Source organism: Orycteropus afer, unplaced genomic scaffold (assembly GCF_000298275.1).
Source record: "Orycteropus afer afer isolate SDZICR_OR568_19922 unplaced genomic scaffold, OryAfe1.0 scaffold00274, whole genome shotgun sequence".
Classification (NCBI taxonomy): domain Eukaryota; kingdom Metazoa; phylum Chordata; class Mammalia; order Tubulidentata; family Orycteropodidae; genus Orycteropus; species Orycteropus afer.
The window spans coordinates 296847-321063 of record NW_006921861.1 but is presented as its reverse complement, the minus strand read 5'-3'; the positions used below and the strand labels follow the sequence as shown (position 1 = coordinate 321063).

Here is a 24217-nt window from a genome sequence, read left to right as displayed (position 1 = left end):
AAATATATATATATATATATATACACACACAAACACACACACACATATGTGTGTGAGTGTATTCATATGGAAGAGATCCATATTTATGCTAATTCCAAAGAAAGGCTATCCAACAGAAAGTGGAAATTATCCAACAGTATCATTCTCATCACATAAAAGTAAAAATTTTCAGAAGGTAATTGAAAATGGCTACAGCCTTACATGGGCAAGAACTACCAGAAATTGAGGCCAGATTCAGAAGAGGATGTGGAGTGAGAGATGTCATTGCTGATGTCAGATGGATATTTGCTGAAAGCAGAGAATATCAGAAATAACGTTTACCTGCAGTATTGACTACCCAAAGGCAATCAACTCTGTGCATTATAACATGGATAACATTATGAAGAATGGGAATCATCGAACACTTAATTGTGCTCAGGAGACCCTTACATAGGTCAAAAGGCAGTTGTTTAAGCAGACCAAGGGGGTATCACGGGATTTCAAATTGAAAAAGTGTGCATCAGGGTTGTATTCTCACCATATTTACTCAGTCTGGTGAGCAAATAATCTGAGAAGTTAGACGGTATGAAGGAAAATGCAGCATCAAGACTGGAGGAAGACGCATTAACAACTTGAGATGCAGATGATGCAAACTTGCTTGCTGGAGGTACAAAGGAATTGAACTATTTAACTGATGAAGACCAAAGCCTTCAGTGTGGATTATACCTCAACATAAGGGAAACAAAAATTCTTACAGCTGGAGCAGTAAGCAACATCATGATGAATGGAGAAAAGATTGCAGTTGTCAAGGATTTCATTTTCCTTGGATCCATAATCAATGCCTATGGAAGTGGCAACCAGGAAACCAAATGGCGTATTGTATTGGGCAGATCTGGTACAAAAGACGACTTTAAAATTTTTAAAAGCAAAGATACCACTTTGAGGACTGGGTTGCACCTGACTCAAGCCATAATCTTTTCAGTTGCCGCATATGCGTGTGAAAGCTGGACAGTGAAAAGAAAACTGGAGAACAGATAAATGTGAATTATGGTGTTGACAAAGAATACTGAGTATACCATGGACAGCCAGGAAACTTACAAATCTGCCTTGAAGGACGTATAGTCAGAATAGAATTCTCCTTAAGAGCAAGGATTTCGAGACTTCATCTCACTTACTTTGGACATGTTATCAGGAGTAGCCAATCCCTGGAGAATGTCATCATGCTTGGTAAAAAAAAATAGGGGATCATCAAAAAAGAGGAAGGCCGTCAGTGAGAATGACAGTGGCTACAACAGTGGGCTCAAACATACCTGCTGTTGTATGGATAACAAAGGACTGAGCAGCATTTTTTTCTATCATATTATAAGTTAGAGTTGACTCCACAACATTTAACAATAGAATACAGATAAGTTTACGTGTATGTGTGTGCACACATATGTGTATACATATACAGGGATTTATGTTAAATTGGCTCATGCAGTTGTGGCTGGCAAGTCTTACGCTTGTACGGCAGGCCAGCAGACTGGCAACTCGGGCATGTTTTCTGTGTTACATCCTGAGGTAGAGTTCTCTGAGAAACCTCTATTTTTGCTCTTAAGCCTTCAATGGATTAGATGAGGCACTCTCACTTTATCAAGGGTAGTCTACTTGAAGTCAACTAACTACACACACTAATTACATCTACAAATTATCTTTATAGCAGCATATAGACTAGTGTTGGACTAAATAACTCAACACCATTACCTAGCCAAGTTGACACAAAATTAACTGTCAAACCACCCAAATGTTCCATCAGCTGGTAACTAGATAAGCAGATTGTACAATGGAATTCTACTCAGCAATAAAAAAAATAAACTACTGAGGAGCTCTGGTAGCATAGTGCCTAAGGCACTTGACTGCTAACCAGAAGGCTGCCAGTTCAAACCCACCAGCCACTCCTCAGAAGGAAGGTTGGGCAATCCTACTTCCGTAGTGATACTGCCTCGGAAACCCAAGGAGGGGTCGCTATGAGTCGGGGGCAACTGGACGGCAAATAACAACAACAACAACAACATTGTATGCGACAACATGGTTGAACCTCAAAAACATTGTTCTAAGAGAAAGAAGACAGACACAAAAACGATATATTGTATGATTACATTTACATGAAATTCCAGAACAGGCAAAATTATATTGACAAAAAAAGCAGATCAGAGAGTTCTAGAGGATAAGGTGTGAAGAAGGGAATTGACTACAGCAGGGCATGAGTGAACTTGTTGGCAAGATGGAAAATGTTGTATGTCTTCATTGTGTATATTCTGCACTTTTATCTAATATTATACAAAGAGTGAATTTTATGAGATGTGAAGTTGATTTAAAAATGGGCAAAAGATATAAACACATACTTTACAAAAGAAGATATATGTGAGTGACCAATGATTTATAAAATGATCCAGATCATTTGTTATTGACTGCCATCAAATCACCTCTGACTCATGATGACTCTGTGTACAACAGAAAAAAATGTTGCTTAGTCCTGCACCTTCCTCATGATCATTAGTACGCTTAACTTCTTCGTTGCTGTCACTGTGCATTTTGAGTGTCTTCCAAAGTAGGGGTTCATCTTCTAGAATTTTGTCAAGCATTATTCTGTTGTGATCCATAGGGTTTTCTTTGGTTAATTTGTGGAGGGAGATCTCAGGCCTTTCGTCCTAGTCTGTCTTAGTCTGAAATCACTTCTACAGCCTATTCAACATGACTGGTTTTTATTTTTTAAAATCATTGAGAATACAGTGAAAAGCATCTGTCCCATCCCTGTTCTCCTGGTCACCTACTTTCCTTTCTTTTAAGCAAACCACTATGCTTTTGGAGGTATGTTATCCATATACAAATATACACACGTTCGTGTGTGTGTGTGTGTGTGTGTGCGCGCGCGAGTGTGTGTGTTTTACTTTGAAAGCAGTGATGGTTCAGTGGTGGAACTCTTGCAGAATGTACACCAGTTTAACAGTTTCTACACATAAAATTCATTGACATTGATTGCACTCTTCAAGTTTTGCAACTGCTTGCTGGTATTTTAAATACCAATGGCATAGCTTTTAGCATCATGATGACATACAAGCCTCAGCAGTGTAACAAACTGACAGGTGGGTGGTGGTCAACATCACTAGTCCTTGTGAAAATGTTCATAAAAGCCGTAATGAGGCACCACCACACACTCACTAGAATGGCTGTATATTAAGCATTGGTGAGGATGAGGAACAACTGGAACTCCCATACATTGCTGCTGGGAATGTAAAATGATACAAACACCTTGGAAAGCATTTTGGCAATTTCTTAGGAAGTTAAACATTTATTTACCATTTGAATGAGTCATCTTTTCCTAGGTGTTGGTGAGGGTGTTTGTAAAAAATTATTGAACTGTCAGCTAGACATTTTCTTGTCTGTAAATTAAACCTTAAGTGATTTTAGAAATCAGAATTTTAAAAAATTTTGAATGATTTGGGGAGAAAAATTAGGACATAGCAATTTTTTCCTCAAGAGTTCAGACATGCACTGTGTGAATATTTAGCCAAAAGTTGTTGATAATAGTAAAAATTTGTAAATAACCTAAAAATCTATCAATGATACAGTGATTAAAAAATCTGTAGTACATCTATGTAATGGAATTCCATTTAGACTTTGAAAAGTAATGCTGTATATATTCTATATGACTTAACAATTTCACTCCTAGGTATATGTCTGACAGAAATGATACAAATTCTGTGTTGGTTATCTAGTGCTGGTGTAACAGAAATACAAGTAGGTGGCTTTAACATACTTGTTTTCTCACAGTTTAGGAGACTGGAAGTTCACATTCAGGGTGCTGGTTCTAGGGGAAGGCTTTCTTCTCTCTGTGTCGTTTCTGGAGGAAAGTCTGCCTCTCTTTTAGGTCCTGCTCCTAGGCAGTCTTCATGTGTTATAACATCTCTCTTCACCCATCTTTGCTTCTAGCTTGCTTGTTTAATCTCAGACAAGTGTGACTCAAGATAAACTCTACACTGTTCCTTCCTCATGAACATAACAAACACAAGCCATTTGCATATGGGTTTGTAACCACTGGCATAGAGGTTGGATTCACAACACATATTTTGGGGGGACACAATTCAATCCATAACAGTATGCTTGCCAAAACACATTTACAGGAATATTCATAGCGCTATTATTCATGATAATAAAACACTGGAAACCATCCAAATGCCCATTAACAGTAAATTAGATAGATAATTTGTGGTTTATTCACACAGTGGCATACTGTGTACCATTGAGAATGAATGTTCTACTTAACTTGCAACAACATGGATGAATCTCCTACTGATTAAAGAAGCAAGACCCAGCAGGTACATTTGTTATGAGTCCAGTTATGTAAAGTTCAAACATAGACAGAATTAATCTACAGTGTTAGCGTAGTGGATATCCTTGGCAGGGATAGTGACTGGAATGGGACTGAGTAGAGGGTTTCTTGGGGAATAACAATGTGTTATATCTCGAGGTAAATGCTGGTTACAAAGGTTTACAAAGGTCCATTGAGCTGCATAATTAACATTTGTGCCCCTAATTATTTAGGTTATGTTTCAGTAGAAGTTAAAATAAAAGCCCTCCCCAAATTACAAAAAAGTGAGAATTATCTGGTGGTTTTATCAAAAATATTCATTACTGAATGCCTTTGGGGGATAAAATTTTGAGGAGGATTTACTTTCTTCAAGGAGCTCTGGTGGAGTAGTGGATAAGGCATTTGGCTGCTAACCAGAAAGTCAGCAGTTCAAACCCACCAGCAGGAGGAAGATGAGGCAGTCAACTTCTTTAAAGATTTACAGACTTGGTTGGCCACAGCTAACTACCCAGAAGGAGTAAGTAGTTGGACCTGTGGGCTTACGACCATAGTCACAGGGGACATCAAAGTCAATTGGCATAACATACTACACAAAAACATTGTTGCACGTCCTACTTTGGTGAGTAGTGACTAGGATCTTAAAAGCTTGAAAGCTGCCATCTAGATGAAACTATGGGTCTGTCCTCATCCAGAGCAAAGAAGAATGGAAAAAAAAAAAACAAAGACACATGGAAGCAATTAGTCCAAGCATCTGGTACACCATGTAATCCTCAGCCTGTATGACTGTCAGACCAGAAGAGCTAGATGTTGCGTGGCTCCCATGTCAACCATTCAGAGGGGGATCTCTGTAGGAGATCCTGGATAGAGATGGAAGACAACGTGGAACAAAACTCAAAATCATTTACAAAAAAAAAGGGACCAGGTTTGCTGATCTGATAGAGCCTGATGGAACCACTGAGACTGTGGCCCCTAGTTGCCCTTCAGGTCTGGAATTGAACCCACTCCTGCAGCTTCCAGCCAAACAAATGACAAGTATATGAGCTGAACATTTACATTGGGTAGATACGCTCGTTAGAGAGATCAATCATGGGAGAATAGAAGGACAGTGTATGCACAGGGCGACAGCTGAGGGGGGCAGGAGTGCATGGGAGGGCAGGGCATAGGGAAGAGGTAACTATGGGGAGGAAATGAGATGGGAGCTATTGCATTGTGGAAAATTGCAGTCGGTGTCATGAGACAAAGTGTAAATGAACTGCTGCACGGAAAGTGAATTTGCAAGCTTTCACACAATCGCAATAAGAATTAAAAAAAAAAATTTTATAGACTTTGAAACCCACTTGGGGTCGCTGTGATTTAGAATTGACTCAATGGCAGTGAGTTGGTTTTTGGTTTACTTTCTTTATACTTTTCCAGATTATTTGAATTTTTTACATAGAATAACCTTTTATGTTCAGAAAAATAAGAAGGTTAACGTTATTGGAAAAATTATAGATAAGTTACAAGTTACTTTTTCATGATTTCTTATTACATTAATTTTTTACTTTTTAAGTGGTACTTAATGTGGCACATTGCATGTTCTCATGGGACAGAATTCCCAAAGAGTATACAGTGAATAGTTTCTAAGAAGTTACCGTAACTTCTAAGCCACAGCCACACACCTTGAGGGAGTGAGTACTTGGGCCCACAGGCTCAGGACCATAGTTGTGGGGGATGTCAAGCTCAATTGGCTTATTAACATACTGTGTTAGACTGGGTTCTCTAGAGAAGCAAAACCAGTAAAGGTCATATATACATATAGAGGAAGAGAAATTTATCTTAGGAAAATGGCTGACACACTTAACAGAAGTTGGTGAGTCCCAAGTTCTTGGATCAGATGTCAAGCTGGAAGGGCTTTTCCCGAATCAGGCAGCTGCAGGGGCTGAAGAGCTCAAGGTTGGCAGGTAGTACCGGCTGTTGACTCCAACAAACGATGAATCCAAGATCTCCAGGCCGAATGGTGGATCGTTCACTCACGGACAGTTGTAGTGAACACAACAGAATCTCGATCCACAGAAGAGCATCTCTTTTCCCAGGATGTCCACAAATATACTGGAGCAGGCTACACCCCTAGGGAAACTCCCTTTCAGCGGATTGGCTGCTTAAAACATACACATCTGATCCCATCCTGGGAACAACCCATACCACAATTGCTTAAACCACACAGAATTATGGTCCAGCCAAGTTGACACACAGCTCCAGCTATCACACATACTATAGTAAAACATTGTTCTACATCCTGTCTGAGTAGCAGCAGGGGTCTTAAAAACTTGTGAGTAGCCATCTAATGTGCAACAATTGGTGTCTGCTCATCTGGAGCAAAGAAGCTTGAAGAAAGTAAAAAACATGGGAACAATTAGTCCAGGGGACTAGTGGGCCATGGGAACGTCACCTTGCATAAGTCTGAGACTAGAAGAGCTAGATGATGCCCAGCTGCCACTGCCAGTCACTCAGAAAGGGATCAGATTGGAGATCCTGGATACAGAAGTGTGGACCAAAACTCAAAAAGAAAAAAAAAACCTGGCTTACCGGTCTAATAGAGATTGGTGAAACCCTCGAGACTAAGGCCCCTAGTTGCCCTTCTGGCCTGGAATTGAACTCACTCCCATGGCTGCTTAACTTCCAGCCCACAGTAGACAGGCATGTGAGGTGAACAGTTACACCAGGTAGGTATAGTCCTTAGAATAATCAACCATGGGAAATCAAAAGTACAGGTTTTGCTCAGGGAGATAGCTCAGAGGGCAGGAATGCATAGGAAAGAAGGACAAAGGGAGGAAGAGGGAAGAGAGCTGTTACATTGTGGGGATTATAATCAGTGTCACAAAACAAAATGTGTATGACCTTTTAAAAACAAAAATTGAGGGGGGAAAAAGTCTCTTATTCCTGTCCTCCTACTCATCTGCTTTCCTTTCCTTTTAGCAAAGCACAATGTTATTGGAGATAATACTATCAATATACAAATATAAGTGCATTTATATGGGTGTATATTTTACTGTAAAGACAGTGGTGGTTTAAGAGAATTCTCACATTCCATGTAGGAGACATGGGTTTGATTCCGAGGATCACACTTAAAACATAGCCACCACTAGTCTGTCAGTGAAGGCTTATGTGTTACTGTGATGCTATACAGGTTTCAGCAGAGTTTCTAGACTAAGATGGGGTAGGAAGAAAGGCCTGGCAATCTATTTCTGAAAAGTCAGCCAGGTGAAACCCTACAGAGTACAACAGTCTGATCCCATTATACATGAAGACACCATGAGTCTGGCTGACTTGACAGCCAAGAGCCATATAGCAACGATAGTATTTTACTGTTCTGTGCTTTGTGTTTTTTCATTTGATGTACGTTATAGAGATTTCCATTTGAAGATGTAGGAAACTTTTTCATTTCAATTTTTATAACTACATAGTACTCTGTTGTGAGAATATACCATAATTCCTACAGCAGACCCTCTTGAGGAACATGTAGATTATTCTCCATCTCTCTTAACACTATAAAAATGCTGAAATAAATAACCTTATACTTGTTATTTTACATGTATTTTGTGTATCTGTATTCCTGGAAGTGGAATTTTTGAGTCTCTAAGATTATGCATTGTACTAATGATAGATATAGCCATGTTCTCTAGGGTTTTTGATTGAGAAATTTGTTACGAAAATTTGTATGTTCTTGTACTCAGGAAGTGTATATAGTTAAATGTCTTTTTAAAGTTAGGTTTTTATAATTTTTTCATAAATATTTTAAATGAAATTGTCTTATATCCTATATTGCACTTTCAACTGTTTGAGCTCCTTTTAGACAGTTGCCATACCCTTTGTTCTATGGGTGGGAAAGCCATGATACCCAGAATAAGTTCTGTTTTTCACTCTGAGGTCTGATTCCATAAGGTAAATCATTACTTAAATTTTCTCCTTGTTATGAAAATCTCACAATGAAATAATCAGTCAACCCTGAAACTTTCCTGCAAGTGCCACTTTTGTTTGTGCTTCTATATTAGTTAACTTTGGAAGGATCAGACTTTTTAATCCTTGATGTTTTTCCTAGTCAATGATGAAACTAGTCGAGATGCTGAAGTCACTGCCAGGGAACACTTGGGTTCCAGCAGCTCCCTCCAGTCCCGTGAAGAGAAGCAAGAGCCTGTTGTGGTAAGGCCCTATCCACAGGTCCAGATGTTGTCCACTCACCATGCTGTTGCCTCGGGCACACCTGTCACGGTGACAGCCCCACCAGCACATCTGACGCCAGCAGTGCCACTCTCATTTTCAGAGGGACTCATGAAGGTAATAAAGAGGCTAAAAATTTCACATTGAACCGCAGCTAAAGACTAGTTAATGTTTATGACAATTTTTATGCTATCTTAATCTGCATATTAGGATCATACTTTGTTTTTACTTTTTGATCTATCAGTTTGGCTCATCTCTGTAACCCAGAGCTCTGCTATTTTGTAGTATCTAGTCTCGTGCCACTGGGCAATTGGCATCACAGGATTTTTTCTCTTACCCATTCTGAAATTGATTTTAAGTCACAGACATGCTGAGTCAATTTTTATCTTGAAGTGGTACTACTCTTCTCCAAGGTTTTTTGAATAAAGACTGATTGGAGATTATTTGAGAAAATTGCCTTGTTCAGTTACCTTGTGATGTCTTTTCAGCTACTGGGAGCTTTATTTATTGCTGGTACCTGTACTAGGGAGGCAGCATTGCATAGGAGAAGGCACATGGCCATATGCCATACGGAGCTTAGCTTTATTCCTAGTTGTACTTTTTACTGTTAGTGAGGCTTTGAGTGAGTCACTTACCCTTATTCTGTATATTTCCTCATCAGTAAAATGTAGATCCTAGTAATGATATGGAAAAACTGTGATGCTAAGAGATAAAGTATATAAGGCTTCTGGTATCTTTGCTAGCTTGCTACAGGTATGATTTATGCACTTTTAACTATAGAGTGAAATGCATCACTAGTAAAAGACCATTGATAACATTTCATGTGGTTTTCTGTTTGCAGCCACCCCCGAAGCCTACCATGCCTAGCCGTCCTATTGCTCCTGCTCCACCTTCTACCTTGTCACTTCCCCCCAAGGTTCCAGGGCAGGTTACTGTTACTATGGAAAGTAGCATCCCTCAAGCTTCAGCCATTCCTGTGGCAACAATCAGTGGACAACAGGTTTTTTTCCTTTTAATTTGCTGATTTTTCAACTGAGATGTCAAATTATTGATCACTGTTTATTGGATGCCAGCAGTACATTAGGCATTGTACTAAATAAAAACTTAAATGGTCACTGATACCTATAAAAGGAAGGTAGTATGTGTGAGAAAGGAGGACAGGTGTAAGAAGTAGAAACTAATATGTATAGTGGTCTTTCTCAATTATGCAATATTTGTTGTGCATCTGCTATGTGCTAGGCACTATTCTTACTGTAAGGTACACATGAAACAGGACAGTCCATGTCCTTGAGGAGCTCAAGAGTCCAGTTGGTCCTTGGTCTAGGTAGGAAACTTTGATGTAGCCAGGCAGTCCTCAGAAGTAGGGTTGGACAGTGATTCTCTGATTTGATGTTTAAATATTTAAAATTATTTAACAACGGAAAGTCCAAACTCCAAACTTTTTGTTCACATTTTCAAGAAAATTATTATTCCAAAAAGATGCACTGTTGGGTTTTTTGTTTTGTTTTGTTTTGTTTTTTGTTATACTGCTCTCTCTGTATTCCCAGAAATACTGAAACCCCAACCCAAGAAGCACTGTTTCAGAGGGTTGGGAGAATGTGAGAAAGGGACATTTAAGAGGTGAGCCAAAGAACTGGTAGGAAGTAACCTGTTGGGTGCTGACTGAAATTTACATAGAAAGTTTATATAACATCGAAGACTTGATGAGTACAGTGGCACATAAAGGAAGTAGTGAGAATGGGGGAAAACAAATTTTTGGCCAGGACAGAAAAAGCAGCATGATAAACTAATATTGGAGATAAGAGCTTATAAATTTGGACAGTCTAATGTATCATCTGTTACTGGCACTGCTGGGTCCTAATTAGTTGATGGAGCCTCACAATTACCACATGCCTGTTTGCGTGGGTCATCTTACAGTGTACTGAACAGCAAAACTAAATGCTTTCAGTCCTTTTCCTTTGGGTATTCACTGGCAAAAGGAAGAACCTAACTCACATTTGGAGGCAACTGACTTCTTAGAGCAATTGGTAAGTGATGACTAAACAAAAAAATAACTTTCCATCCCATTTGTTGCAGGGACATCCTAGTAACTTGCATCATATCATGACCACAAATGTACAGATGTCTATCATCCGCAGCAATGCTCCTGGGCCTCCTCTTCACATAGGAGCTTCTCATTTACCTCGAGGTAAAGACGGCTGATTCATTTCAAATTCTTGAAATGACAGATACACATTGGTATCTGGTAGAAAGTATGATAACACAGATTATATTTAAAATCAGTTTATTAAAGTTGCAAGACAGTAGAAATAAAATTTAGCAGTCTACAGTATTAGCACAGTCTAATGTATGCTTAATATAGTTACAGTACAAATAAATATATATGTGTGTGTGTAAATATATGGCAATACAAATTTTTAGCAATGTCTAAATTTTGTCCATTATGCTGTAGAGTTCCCCAATGTTAGGGTAGTCTAAACATGGTCTTTATCTAAAAAAAAGCCAAATATATTAATGTTGAATATTTTAAAGGTGTAGTGATAAATGACCTCTCAATTCTTTAAAAAAATTTGTATAGCAAAAAATTTATTCAAGTAAGTTGTACAGTAGTAAAATTGATGAGATTCCTCAGGTAATCAGAAGAAATTTACCTTCTGTTGGAGAATGTAAAAATCATTGTTGTCAAAGTCAGGTTAAATAGAAAATTAGGTTTATTCTCATAATATACTCAGTGTTTCTCATGAACATGTGGTCCACAGACCCTTTTAGGGGATCTACAAGGTCAGACTGGCTTTTGTAGAAATACTAGGATGTTATTTGCCTTTTTACCATGTTGACATTTATACTAAAGTAAAAAGGCAATCATGCTGAAAGTTAACTCTGGCTATTTGGTGGTTAAACTGCTAGCTCCTTAGCATGAGTCAAGACAGTAGCCCTAAACTGGATAAGTCATTGTGTTCTTTCCTGCTATGTACTTGTTGTGTGTTTTTTTTTTTAAAAAAAGAGCCAGTTTTGTTTAAGAATGTTCTTGAATAAGCATTATAGATTACTGATTTTATTAATCCTTGACATTTCAGTATATGTTTTCTTAATTTTCTTGTGATAAAATGAGAACTATACATGATGTTCTTTTCTGCTGACTGTTGAAATTTGGTATGTCTAGGAGAAGTGCTTGTGAATATTTGAGCTGTGAGCTCTGTTGGTTGCTCTTTTCATGGAACACCATATTTACTTGAAAGAATGCTTAATAGACAAACTATGGTTATTTAGACTATGGAATTTGGCAGACATTTTCTCAAGAAAAACAAGTGACAATTTTTGTTGCTGATGATAAAATTCAAATTTTCAAGCAAAAATCAGAATTTTGGAAAACCTGTATTTTCCACTGAGCTTAACACTTAAAAGACTTTTCTAGTTGGATTGGTGGTACTATAAATGTTATTTTTTGATATTGTATATTGAAATATGTCAACAATTGAAGAATTATCTGCATAATGCAGGGAATCAGTTATTTTCCAGATGACCAATGGTTTGAATGTTACTGCATCATACATGGATACAAAATCCATTCAGGATTCAAGATAGACTAATCTTGATATAAACAGTATGAAAAGCTGCTCTGTAAATTTTCACCCAAATCACAATAAAAATAAAATAAATAAATAGATAAGCTCAGTGATACGGTTTCAGATTCCACACTGCAACTCATTTTTGATGAATTACTGTTTGTTGCATTTTAGTGAGTAGCCACAGTTACTTGGAAAGACTATTAGATTTTTTTCCATGTTCCAATTCCATTTCTATTGAAAGTTTTTTCCTTCAAATTTAACCAAAACAACATATCGCAACAGATTAAATGCAAAAGCAGGTAAGAGACTCCAGCTGTCTTTTAAGCCAGTCATTAAAGAAATTTGTGAAAATGTAAAACTACGTTAATCTTCTCACTAAATACACTTTTTAAACAGTTACTGTCATACAAAAAAATTGTATTAGTATATAATGGGTTTATAGGAGTCTCTGAGGGGTGGAAACAGTTAATCATTTAGCTATTAACCTAAAAGTTGGCAGTTCATAGCCACCTAGGGGCGCCTTGGAAGAAAGACCAGCCATTGATGATAACCCTAAGGAGCACAGTTCTATTCTGACATATACGGGATCACCATGAGACAGAATCAACTTGACAGCAGGTGGTTTGGTTTGATATAATGGATTTTTGTGTTGTTTTTAAGATAATATTTTAAAATTTTGTCAGTTTAAAATTTTTTTTTGAGTATTGTACAACTTCAACCAACTCCAGTATTGGAAGCAGAAGTAGGAAGGTTCATATAAACAAAAGCCCTTTGGGATCCTCAATAATATTTAAGAACGTAAGGGTATCCTAAAGGTAAAATACTTGTGATGCACTGACATAACTGAGTTTTAAAAATTACTGTGACTATTTTCCTAGGGATTATAATAAGATCTATGTAAATCATGAGCCCATAAAACACACTCATAATTTTTTTTTCAGGTGCAGCTGCTGCTGCGGTGATGTCTAGTTCTAAAGTAACCACGGTCTTGAGGCCGACTTCCCAGTTGCCAAATGCTGCTACAGCACAACCAGCAGTACAACACATCATTCACCAACCAATCCAGGCATGTCTAGGTTGGGGGTCATCAGCCGGCAAGGATTTAAGTACCTACTCTGAGTTATACACTCTCCTAGCCACTGGGCAAGCCTTGACCTTAAGTAACTTTCAGGCTAGTTAGCCAAGACATAGGGATGGATGTATAATATACAATGTCATGTGATAAGCTATAGGAATTTAGAAAAGAGAGTAGAGATGGATAGAGTGAGAAGGATTCAAAGACATGAAAAGGAGGGAAGTACTGTGAACAGTGGAAAGGATGACTGTTGATGGCTATTGCATATTCAGACAAGTGTACAGTATGCTTCGCTAGAACTGAGGGGTTTTAATTTAAATGGGGATTTATAAAGTGCTAAAAGTTTTTGCGTATATTTTTGCATATGTGTGTTTTTCCAAGAAGATGGTTCATTTCTTTAAAGGAAATCTGTGACCTCAGTATTACTGAAATGTGTATTGTATTAATTAGTGGGAGATAATGTGATGTCTGTAAACTGGGCACTCAATGACATGGAGTGTAAACTTGATTTTGTAGGCAGCAGAGTACCACTGAGCTTTTTGTACATAGTATGGAAATACATGACAAAGAATATTGATAATATATGATCAAAGAAGTATCTCTGAAAAATTAATCTAATTGAGTTACATGAGAAGAGTGAAAATTCACTTGCCTTCGGGGGCCAGGCAGGTAATGTGTGTGAAACAGCTAAATTTAAGATAATAAGGAACAGTCCTGATTAGGACACTGGTTAGTACATGTCTAGGCTAAAGCTTTCAAATGAAAACAAAATACCTTGCTAGTCAGGAAAAAACGTTTGGAGGGTCCTTAGGCCCCCATGAGTATGTATGGTATAGTTTAAGAAGGATTGAAGAAATAGAACCAAGACAGGGAGGTGACTGATACTGTAGTAACCTTGGTATAAAGTAAGCTGTCCATGGCGGAAGCAGCTGGTAAGTGGGCTGGAGGTGAAAAAATAGAGGAATAGGCAGACTTTAGTGATTTGACCTTGGATATGCAGGGTCAGAAAGGAAGGAAGAAGCAGAAGAGCTCAGATATTAGGAGGAGAATATGGACACATGGGTGAAGCCCAGTGTGGACCTTGTTGGTCACTTGAAACTTTGACACACAGATGTGGTGGTAATGGCGTTGTATCTGAATGAAGACATCTAGGAAATACCTGGGCATCATGTATCTTTCATTGCAGAGAATTCTTTTACCTTTTGTATGGTAACTCAGATGGCCTGAGAGCCAGCAGTTCTGTCTGGTAGCCAACTGGGCTTCTGTGGAAGACATTTGATGATACAGGGGTATAAAATGTCTGCTCTAAGACCAGCAACACGCTGTGTAAACTCTAGAACTGAAGAATTAGGTATGTCTGAATGGTAGGACAAAATTTTGACTGATTTTTTTTTTTTTTTTAAATTCTGCCTCTGTGTTACAACAACCTGTGTGAAAAGAGAATTCTTAAGTGTTAGGATGGTGAGAGTTTACTTTCATTTGGCCATAAATAAATTTATTAGGAGACCCAGATTTCTAATTATACTTTTAGTGTTTGGCTTAGTGTATTTTGTTTTGCTTTTTACTTTAAATGAAATATTTTTTCTTTTTTCTTGTTAGTCTCGTCCACCTGTGACCACCTCTAATACCATCCCTCCTGCTGTGGTAGCAACTGTCTCAGCCACCAGAGCTCAGTCTCCAGTCATTACTACAACGGCAGCACATGCTACTGATTCAGCACTTAGGTATATTTGGGGGTCTGAAGATCAAGGCATGTTTCTATCTTCCATCTCTGTTTTTCTTTTTTCCTTCATTTCACTTAATATATATTGAGGGGTTTTTGTTTTTGTTTTTATAAGCCATGTGCTATTCTAGATACTGGGGATAAAGCAGTGAAGACATAAATTTCTGCCTTCATAGAGTTTATAGTTTTAAGGGCTCAAGACATAGTAAACCAACAGTATTGTTTGTTAGAAGGTAGCAAGTACTTTGGAGAGAAATTAAGTAAGGTAAGGAGATTTGTAGTGACAAAGTTGTACAGGGGACCTACTATTTCATATCAGGTGCTTAGAGAAGATTTTTTTAATAAGAATGCTTTGAGCAGAAAATGGATAGATGTAATGGAGTGGGCTGTCTAGGAGAACAGTCTACACAGTGGAAATAGTAAGTGCAAAGATCTTGAGACAGGAGTATACTTGCCACATGTAAGGAGCAGCAATGAGGCCGATAGTGGGGGTGTGGCAGGAGTTAAGTTCAGAAAATAGCAGGGGCCCCAGTAGGGCCTTATGAACCAGTTTAAATATTTAGGCTTTTCTGGGAATGCAGTAGGAAACCTTAGAAGAGTTTTGTGCAGAGGAGTGCCATCTGAAATTTTAGTTGGATCAGCCTAGGTACAGTGTAGAGAGGCAAAGTTGGACAGATCATTTAGAAAGGCTATGGCAGTGATCTAGGGGAGATGATGTTGAGGTAGAAAGACATGGTTAGATTTTAGATATATTTTGAAGATAGAATAAAGAGGATTTCTGAGGAGTTCAAGGGGGTGTGAAAAATTCCTGCATCTTGGCCTGTGCAACTAGGATGGTAGAGTTGCCATTAACTTGAGAACTGTGGGAGGAGTAGGTTTTGGGGAGAAAATCTAGACTTCAGTTTTGGACATTTTAAGGTGGTGATGACTTCTGAACATCCAAGTTAGAGATTATGATACAGGTTGGTATATGAGTCTGGAGTCCAGGAAAGAGGTTTCCAAAACCAAACTCACTGCCGTCGAGTCTTTCCGAGGCAGTAACACTATGGAAGTAGATTGCCAACCTTCCTTCTGAGGAGTGCTGGTGGGTTTGAACCGCCAGCCTTCTGGTTAGCCTTAGGCACTACATCACTAGAGCTCCCGGGAAGAGGTTTGGAAGAGAGAATCTAGTAGAAAGGAAAGAGGTTTGTGAGAGAAAAATGGCCTCCACTGGAGAGGGTTCTCTCAGGGAAACAGTATTCTCAGGGGAGAGCCAAGATTCATTAAGGCAAGAAGTTAAAGGATCTGCTCAGAAGAGAGGTTGAACATATATTGGATTTTATTAATAAATGGATTGCAAATCCAGTGGGTACAGTGGAAGAGTTGGAGGCTTGAAAACAGAAAATAGTGCAGTTATGGGATTTACAGAGCTATTTATGGATAAAGACTGATTAATGACATGATCTTGGAGTCTTGTGTTACCTGGTCTCCAAGCCATATTATGGTGATAAGGCTGAAAGGTTTGGGGGTTGGGGGTCAGCAGGATGTGGGTGTTACTGGAAAGACACAGACTTCTGGTGGTCTTTGTTGAGTCTTGCCTTCAGGTTGTAGGTGCCAGAGGAGTCATCTTTGGTAAAAAGAAGTGATTCACTGAACAAAAGAAAGGATATTAGGCATGGAGAATTGAGCTGTTAGAAACCAGAGACCATCCCTAGGGCTTGATTACCTCTTCAAAGAAGGGCAGAGTGGTGAGGGAGATGGAGGAGTCTGAGATGCTTCCTAGATTTCTTTCTTGGTTGACAAAGTACATAAAAAGGAAATAGGGAAGGAAAAACAGGTTTTAGAACAAAGGTTGAGTTTTGGGATACTGAGTTTTTCTCGAATAACCAAGTGGTTCTTGTCAATAGGCAGTTGAAGCACAGGAGAAATGTTTGTGCTGGAGGTAATAAGTTTAGGAGTCATCAACATATGAGCTACAATTAAAACTTTGTGATATCTGAATCTATTCAAGGGCAATTAATAAAATGAGAAGAGAGCCTAGGACATAACTCTAAAGAAAATGATATTTAAATGAAGCATGTGCCTAGGACCTTAGCTGTAACTATAAACCATTAATTTACTAGCTTTGTGACATTAGGCAAGTTTCCTAACTTCTTCAGTCCTTAGTCTCCTCTTTGATAGAATTAGAGTACATATATATATATTTTTTATTTTTATTTTTTTCAAATCGTTTGACGAAATTTATTAGCATGAATGTGTGTACAGTGAAAACTGGTTTGAGTTTTTTTTTTTCATCATATAATTGAAGTATTGATTTTTTCTCAATGTAATGAGTTTTTGTTTGTTTAATAAAAACGGGTATTAAATCTTGTCAAATGCATTTTCAGCATTCACTCATATAGTAAATATTTAGTGCATACTTCTATGTGCCAGACACTGCTCCAGGCACTGAAATATACTAATAAACAGACAAAAGTGCTAATGATTTATTTATTTTCTTTTTTAATTGCATGTGTGATGATGGAAAATTCATAATATCTAACTCTTAGAATTCTGGAGATAGAAAGTTTAAGTTGACTAATCTTTATAGAAAAAATAGGAAACAAAAAAATTTAAATCACTATCATCCAGAAAAGCACCAGGCCAGGCAGTTCTGCAGGAGAATTCTACACATGCTCAAACACCATATAACCCCAATGATACTAAATTGGTTTAAGGCATAGAAGAAGAAAGTTAAAAAAAAAATTAAGTGGAAACTCTTACTCTTTCTGTGAAATGGATTCAGTTCAGTACTGTCTTATCAGTTCTTTCACCTTTTTGTTTTTTTCTTTTATGCATTTTGAATGATTTACTCTCTCAGTTTTTTAAGAAGGATTTATAGGACTGATACTTCCCAAGGTTTTGCTTGCTCAAAACTGTCAGATGTCTTTATACTTAAGCCAATATAATTTATTTTTAATTTCTGTGTTCTTTTCATAAATATTTAATAGGTATTTCTTTGTGCCTTCTAGAGCAGTCTGAGGCCAGACTATATTTTTCTTTAGCCCTTTAAAAGACCTTGATCTTTTTGCCTGAATTTTTATTTAATTATATTTTACTGTGTTTTCAATGAAGGTTTACATAACACTTTAGGTTCCTAGTCAACAATTTCTGTACAAGTTGTTCAGTGACATTAGTTAGTTCTTCAGAATGTGTGAACATTCTTATTATTTTCATTCTGGTTGTTCTGTTTCCATTAATCTCATTTCACTGCCCCCATAATTCTCAACTTTGTTGTAAAATAATTGTTGATCATTTGCTCTTACATGGGTGACTTTTTTAAAGGAGCACAGTACTTATGGGTGACAATTCCTTGTTTTGTGAGCCAGTTTGTTATTTAGCTACAAGGTGACCTCAGGTTAGTTTTTGTTCAGTGTTTGAAGAGTATCTCAAGGCAATAGCTTTGAGAGTCCTGTAGTCTCAACCAGTCCAATAGGCCCCCCTTTTTTTTTTCCAAGAATTTGGGGTTCTGTTCCAAATTTTTCTCCCATTTTATCAGGGTGTATCTGTTGTGACCTTGATTAGAACAATTCGTAGTGGTAGCTGGGCACCATCTAGTTCTCTTGGTCTCAGGGTAAATGAGTATTTAACCTGTAGACTAGTTTCTTCTTTTGAGTCTTTGATCTTCTTTTTCCTTTGCTGTAGACAAGTAGAGACCAGTAATTGTATCTGAGATGGTTGCTCATAAGCTATTAAAACCTCCGACAGTACTCACCAAACTAGGATATAGAACATTAGAACTATATTATGCCAGGTGAGTGAGAGGTCCCACAGGACTATGGTCCTAATCCTTTAAACCCCAAAATCCATCCCATGACGTATTTGGTTATGTGTAACAAATATCTGTAACTGTGCCCCTTGTGTGTTTTATTATATACATGTACATGTTGTTGTTGTTGTTTTGCCGTCGACTCATAGTGACCTCTCCTTGGGTTTCCGAAGCAGTATCACTACCGAAGTAGGATTGCCCAACCTTCCTTCTGAGGAGTGGCTGGTGGGTTTGAACCGCCAGCCTTCTGGTGAGCAGTCAAGTGCCTTAGGCACTATGCTACCAGAGCTCCTATACATGTACATACAGTCATGTAAATACATGTAAATATACACATACCCGTATGTACATACCTATATACCTACATACATACATACATATATACGCGTACATTTTTTTTGGCGGTTGCTATTATTTCAAAATTACCATCAGGTCCTTTTTTCTTGTGTACTTTTTAATGACATCATTTACAAGCTATGTACACTTCACCCTCAAGTAGTGTTAAATTTCCATAACCAAAACAAGCATCTACTATTTAGAGACTGAATATCCTCTCCTCATCCCTGGTAACCACTAATGAGCAATAGTTATTGTATATTGACCTATTTGTGCCATTTCATAAAAGTGAGAACATTCAATATTTGGTGTGTTTTCTTTTTTTTTTTGTGATTGACTTACTTTGTTCAACATAGTGTCCTCCAACATATTTTAAAAATGTTCTAAGATGTTTTAAAAGCTCATATTTATTTATCACTTGAGTTGCATTCTAATGTATGTATGTGCCATCCATATGTTGATGGCCAATTAGATTGTTTTCATCATCTTGATATTGTGAATAGTGCTGCAGTGTGCAATATACTTTTTACTTGACTCTTGCCCAAGATGCTTTATCTTTAAATGTCAGCAATTTTACTAGAATGTTTTTTTGTGCTAACTATATGCGTCATTTTGTCCTGCAACATGGTATGCTTTTCTAATCTATAGTATAAAATTATCTTTTTTTCCTGAAAAGTTTTCTTGAAATATGTCTTTAAATTCTGTTCTATTTTACTTCTTTGGGGGTCACTCAGTTATATGTATGCTGGATCTCTTTGTGTGACTTCCTTTCCCTGATCTCTTTTAAACTTATCTTCCTTTTCATTCTGCTCACTTTGCTCATGATCGTCTCTGTGCCTTAATGAGTTTTTGGCACTCTGATGTGCTTTTAATTTTGCCTTTGTTTCTGAGACTACTAAATAATTTTCTTCTATTTCTCTCAAGCTCTGCCCATTTATTTTGTTTTCTGTTGTCTCATAATCACATCCAGTGAACTTTTATCTCTACTTTGTGCTTTTGTTTCATAAGCTTTTTTTTTTTTTTTTTTAATTCCTTGTACCATTTTCATCTGCTTGGTGAAAGCATTTCTAGTGAATTAATTATTCCTGTTTTCAACTTTTCTCTTGTATAATCTTTGAATAGATCTTATGCTAGTTCTCTTTGAATACTTATCTTGAAATGAATTGAATTTATCCTGGACCAGCTATTTGTAATTGGTTCTTACGGTAATATGGGCCATACACTGGGTTAGGGGGAAATTTTCCTAATGACTCAGGGCCCTGTGTTTATGGTGTCTTGGTCACTACCTCTCTACTGTCAGTGGAGAGAGAGGCTGCTCAAATGGCAGTCTTCTCACATGGCTTTCCACAAAGGGAGCTTTTCTGTGTCTGTGTGATCCTGGTTCAGCCTACCTACTTTGCTTCTTGGATCTTAGAACCCATGCAGGTTCAGCTTCGCTATTGGCTTTGTTTCTACTATTTTAATCGATAGATTTTGACTTCTTCTGTCAGAATGTACTCCTTACTTTGAAGAATTATACTTTACCTAAGATAACAATTCTCTCTCCATTTCCTCCTGCATTCCTGTATGGTTATCACTGCCTTTTGCAGTTCTGCTATCTGGATGTTTTTGTGGGTTTTTTTTTTTTTTTTTCTCTTTCTCTTTCCAAATGTATTTTATTGAAATATAATTTATGTACAGTGAAATACACAAAACTAAAGTGACATGGGTCAATGCTTTTTTTTTTTTTTTTTGCAGTAATCCCTCCTCTACCCTCCCACCCCTGGTAACCAACAAAGAAAGTTTCTTTCAGTATATCCTTGACTTTTTACAATAATGAACTAATACTATGTTTGTCCATCTGTGATTGACTTCTTTCACTCAGCATAATGTCTTCCAAGTTCATCCATGTTATGTGCTGTTTTGCGGATTCTACATTATTCTTTAGGGTTGCACAGTATTCCATTGTGTGTATGTACCACAGTTTGGTTACCCATTCTTCTGTTGATGGGCATGTAGGTCATTTCCATCTTTTTGCTATTGTAAGTAGTGCTGCGATGAACATGGGTGTGCATATATCTGTTCTTGTCCCAGCTCTCATTTCTTTAGGATATATACCTAGTAATGGGATTGCTGGGTCAAACGGTATTTCTTATTCCAGCTTTTTAAGGAATTGCCATACTGTTTTCCACATCATTTTACGGTCCCACCAGCAGTGTATGAGAATCCCAGTCTCTCCACATCCTTGCCAGCGTCTGCCATTTTCTGTCTTGTTTAACTTTGCCATTAGTGCTGGTGTGAGACGGTATTTCATTGTTGCCCTGATTTGCATCTCTGTGATGGCTAATGATCATGAGCGTTTCCTCATGTGTTTGCTGGCTGCCTGAATGTCCTCTTCGGTGAAGGTCCATTCATGTCTTCTATTTTTTAATTGGATTGTTAATCTTTTTGTTGTTAAGGTATTGTAGTTTTCTATACATTTTAGAGATAAGTCCCTTGTCAGATAAGCAATTATTGACAAGTATGAGTTTGCTACTGTCATTTTGTTATGTGCTTTTTCGTGGTATTGATTTCTTTGTTCCATATAATTTTCTGTGCTGAGCTCGTTTTGGTTATCTTGTTATCATGTTATCACTTCCTTCTTTGCTATTGTTTTAGTATTTGCTAAATATTTGGTTCTCTTTTTTATTTTGATGTGAAGGTTTATCATTTTTCTTTTAGATTACCCTGTGATATGTAGTTACATAGTTTCTTTCCAAGTTTAGAAAAGTCCGTTCTCGTTTGCAGTTCTCTTGACTTCCCTACCATTTGGAAGTTCTGTAACTACACAGTTTTTTTCTCTCATGTTGGTTTGTAGTTGTCTTCATTTGTCATTTGATGTCTCTGGTTCCCTGTTTACAATCTTGTAGACTTACTTTGTATACTTCTATAACTGGGTTGATTTCTGGATTATGTCATCATGTGTATTAATGGTCGGTTGTTTTTCGCTGTTGTTGGTTCTCTCTCCAAAGGACTCCTTTTAGCATCTCTTGTAAGATTGGTCTGGTTTTAACAAATTCCCTTAATTTCTGCTTATCTGGAAATGTCCTAATTTCACCATTATATTCGAGGTACAGTTTTGTCGGGTATATAATTCTTGGTTGGAAATTTTTCTCTTTAAGGATTTTATATATACTATCCCATTGTCTTCTTGCCTGCATGGTTTCTGCTGAGAAATCCGAGCTTATTCTTCTTGGTTGCCCCTTGTAGGTAACTTTTTGTTTTTCCCATGCTGCTTTTAGGATTCTTTCTTTGCCTTTGGTTTTGGTGAGTTTGATGATGATATGTCTTGGTAATTTTCTTTTGGGGTGTATCCTGTTTGCGGTTCAGTGGACTTCTTGAATGGATATATTCTCATCTTTCATCATACCAGGAAAATTCTCTTCCAGCAAATCTTCAGCAGTTTTTTTCTGCAGTTTTATTCGTCTCTTCCTGTTCTGGAATTCCGATGACACGTAGGTTATTCCTTTTGATGGTATCCCACATGAACCTTAGGCTTTCTTCATTTTGTTTTGATCTTTTTTCTGATTGATTGCTTTCTAAAGTAGTATTGAGGTATTTGCCTTCAATCTCCCTAATTCTGTCTTCCATTAATTCAGTTATACTCCTTTGCCTGTTCAATGAATTATCTATTTCTGAACATTTTGTATCATTTCTAATTTTTCATTTATTTTGTCATTTGTTCTTGTATTGTCTTTCGAAATTGTTCCAGGGTTTTCTGTGTTTTCCTCCATTTTGTCAGTGTTTTCCTTGATCTGTCTCTCAGTTCTTTGAAGCTACCTAAATATAATTCTTTTGAATTCCTTGTCAGGGAGTTCCAATGCTGTGTCTTCCTCAGGGATGTGTTTTGGTTCTGTATCGTGGTCCCTTATTTCTCCTGCTTTATCTTGCTTCTTTGTGTGCACTATGATGCTCTGTTGTGTCTGAGGCATTGTCTTGTCTTTGTGTTTATATTTAATTGGTGATTGTATGTTGGAGTGACTTGCCCACAATTTTCGTTTTGTTTCTATGTTATCTACGTAAGCAGGGTACTGTGCTACGGTCTTCTATTTGCTAGTTGGCAGCACTTATACACTTACCACCTATCTCCTTTCCTCTTGTCTGCCTCCCATATGTCCCTAGCATCCTTGGCAAACAGAGCCTATTCTTAGGTCCCTGGAATCCGAATGAGAATGCTATCACTTTAAAATCCAAAATGGCCACTGGTTGTAAACAATCAAAATGGCTGCACCCTCAGTCACTTTAAATATCCAAAATGGCTGCTGTGTGTAAACAATCAATATGACGGCACCCTCTGGACAGCTGAAAGTTCACACGTTAGGTTTTCTCCCTCCTTGCTGTTTCCCTTCCTACTCATAGGCCACCAGCACGGTTGTTCCTGTAGCCTTTGGCGACCAGGGCTTATCTTTAGGTCAATTGTCAGGTCCCAACACCACATGGAAAATTCAGACTGTTGGTTCCATCAGAGTAGCTGATAGTCTACTGCTCCAGCCATCTCTGTACTCATTGTTTTCGTTCAGGTTTTTCCACTAGTTGATGCCTAATCCACTTCTGTGTACTTCCTTTTAAAGCTCAGGGCTCCAAGATTATCTTCTGTATTTCTGTCAGTTGGTTTCTGTTTTCTTTGTGAGAGGGTCTGTGGAGCTTGTCTGCCTTATTCTGCTATCTTACTGAAAGTCCCTCTTCTACCTGTTTTTGTGGTTTGAAGTTTTACATGTTTCCAAGTTTTATTAGAGTTGGAGATTGTATTCCTCTTTTTTTGTTTTCACTGTTCTGTTCTCTTGAAATGAGAAAATAGCAAACTGATGTTCTCTGCCTGTAGTGCTTGTTGTGAGTAGTTTTAAAAAATACATTTATTTTTGTGGCAATGTGCACTATCAGACATTATCAATTTCTACATGAACAGTTGAATAACACTGGTAACAAACTTCACATTGTGTCATCACTGTTAATTTAGGCTTCACATTATTTCATCACTGTTAATTGAGGCTCTCTGTCCCTTAAAGTTCTCATCTTTGTTTTAGATTAACTGTTTATACTCATATGGATAATTCTTTATAAGAGTAAATTGTGCTCAAAGCAAACTATCTTTATTAATTTGGCTAAACTGTGGTTTGGGAGCTCTGGTAGCATAGTGGCTAAGGCACTTGACTGCTAACCAGAAGGCTGGTGGTTCAAACCC

General features: G+C 37.6%; 1 protein-coding gene across 1 annotated transcript in view; it reads left to right on the top strand.

Annotated features, from left to right (window-relative positions):
* Window positions 1-24217, top strand: part of SAP130 (Sin3A associated protein 130) — a 169013-nt gene that overhangs the window by 29315 nt on the left and 115481 nt on the right. The window contains exons 3-7 of the mRNA XM_007950508.1: window positions 8409-8644; window positions 9369-9527; window positions 10604-10715; window positions 13038-13162; window positions 14771-14895. Coding sequence (XP_007948699.1) covers window positions 8409-8644; window positions 9369-9527; window positions 10604-10715; window positions 13038-13162; window positions 14771-14895 — 757 coding nt within the window. The remainder of the gene's footprint in view (window positions 1-8408; window positions 8645-9368; window positions 9528-10603; window positions 10716-13037; window positions 13163-14770; window positions 14896-24217) is intronic.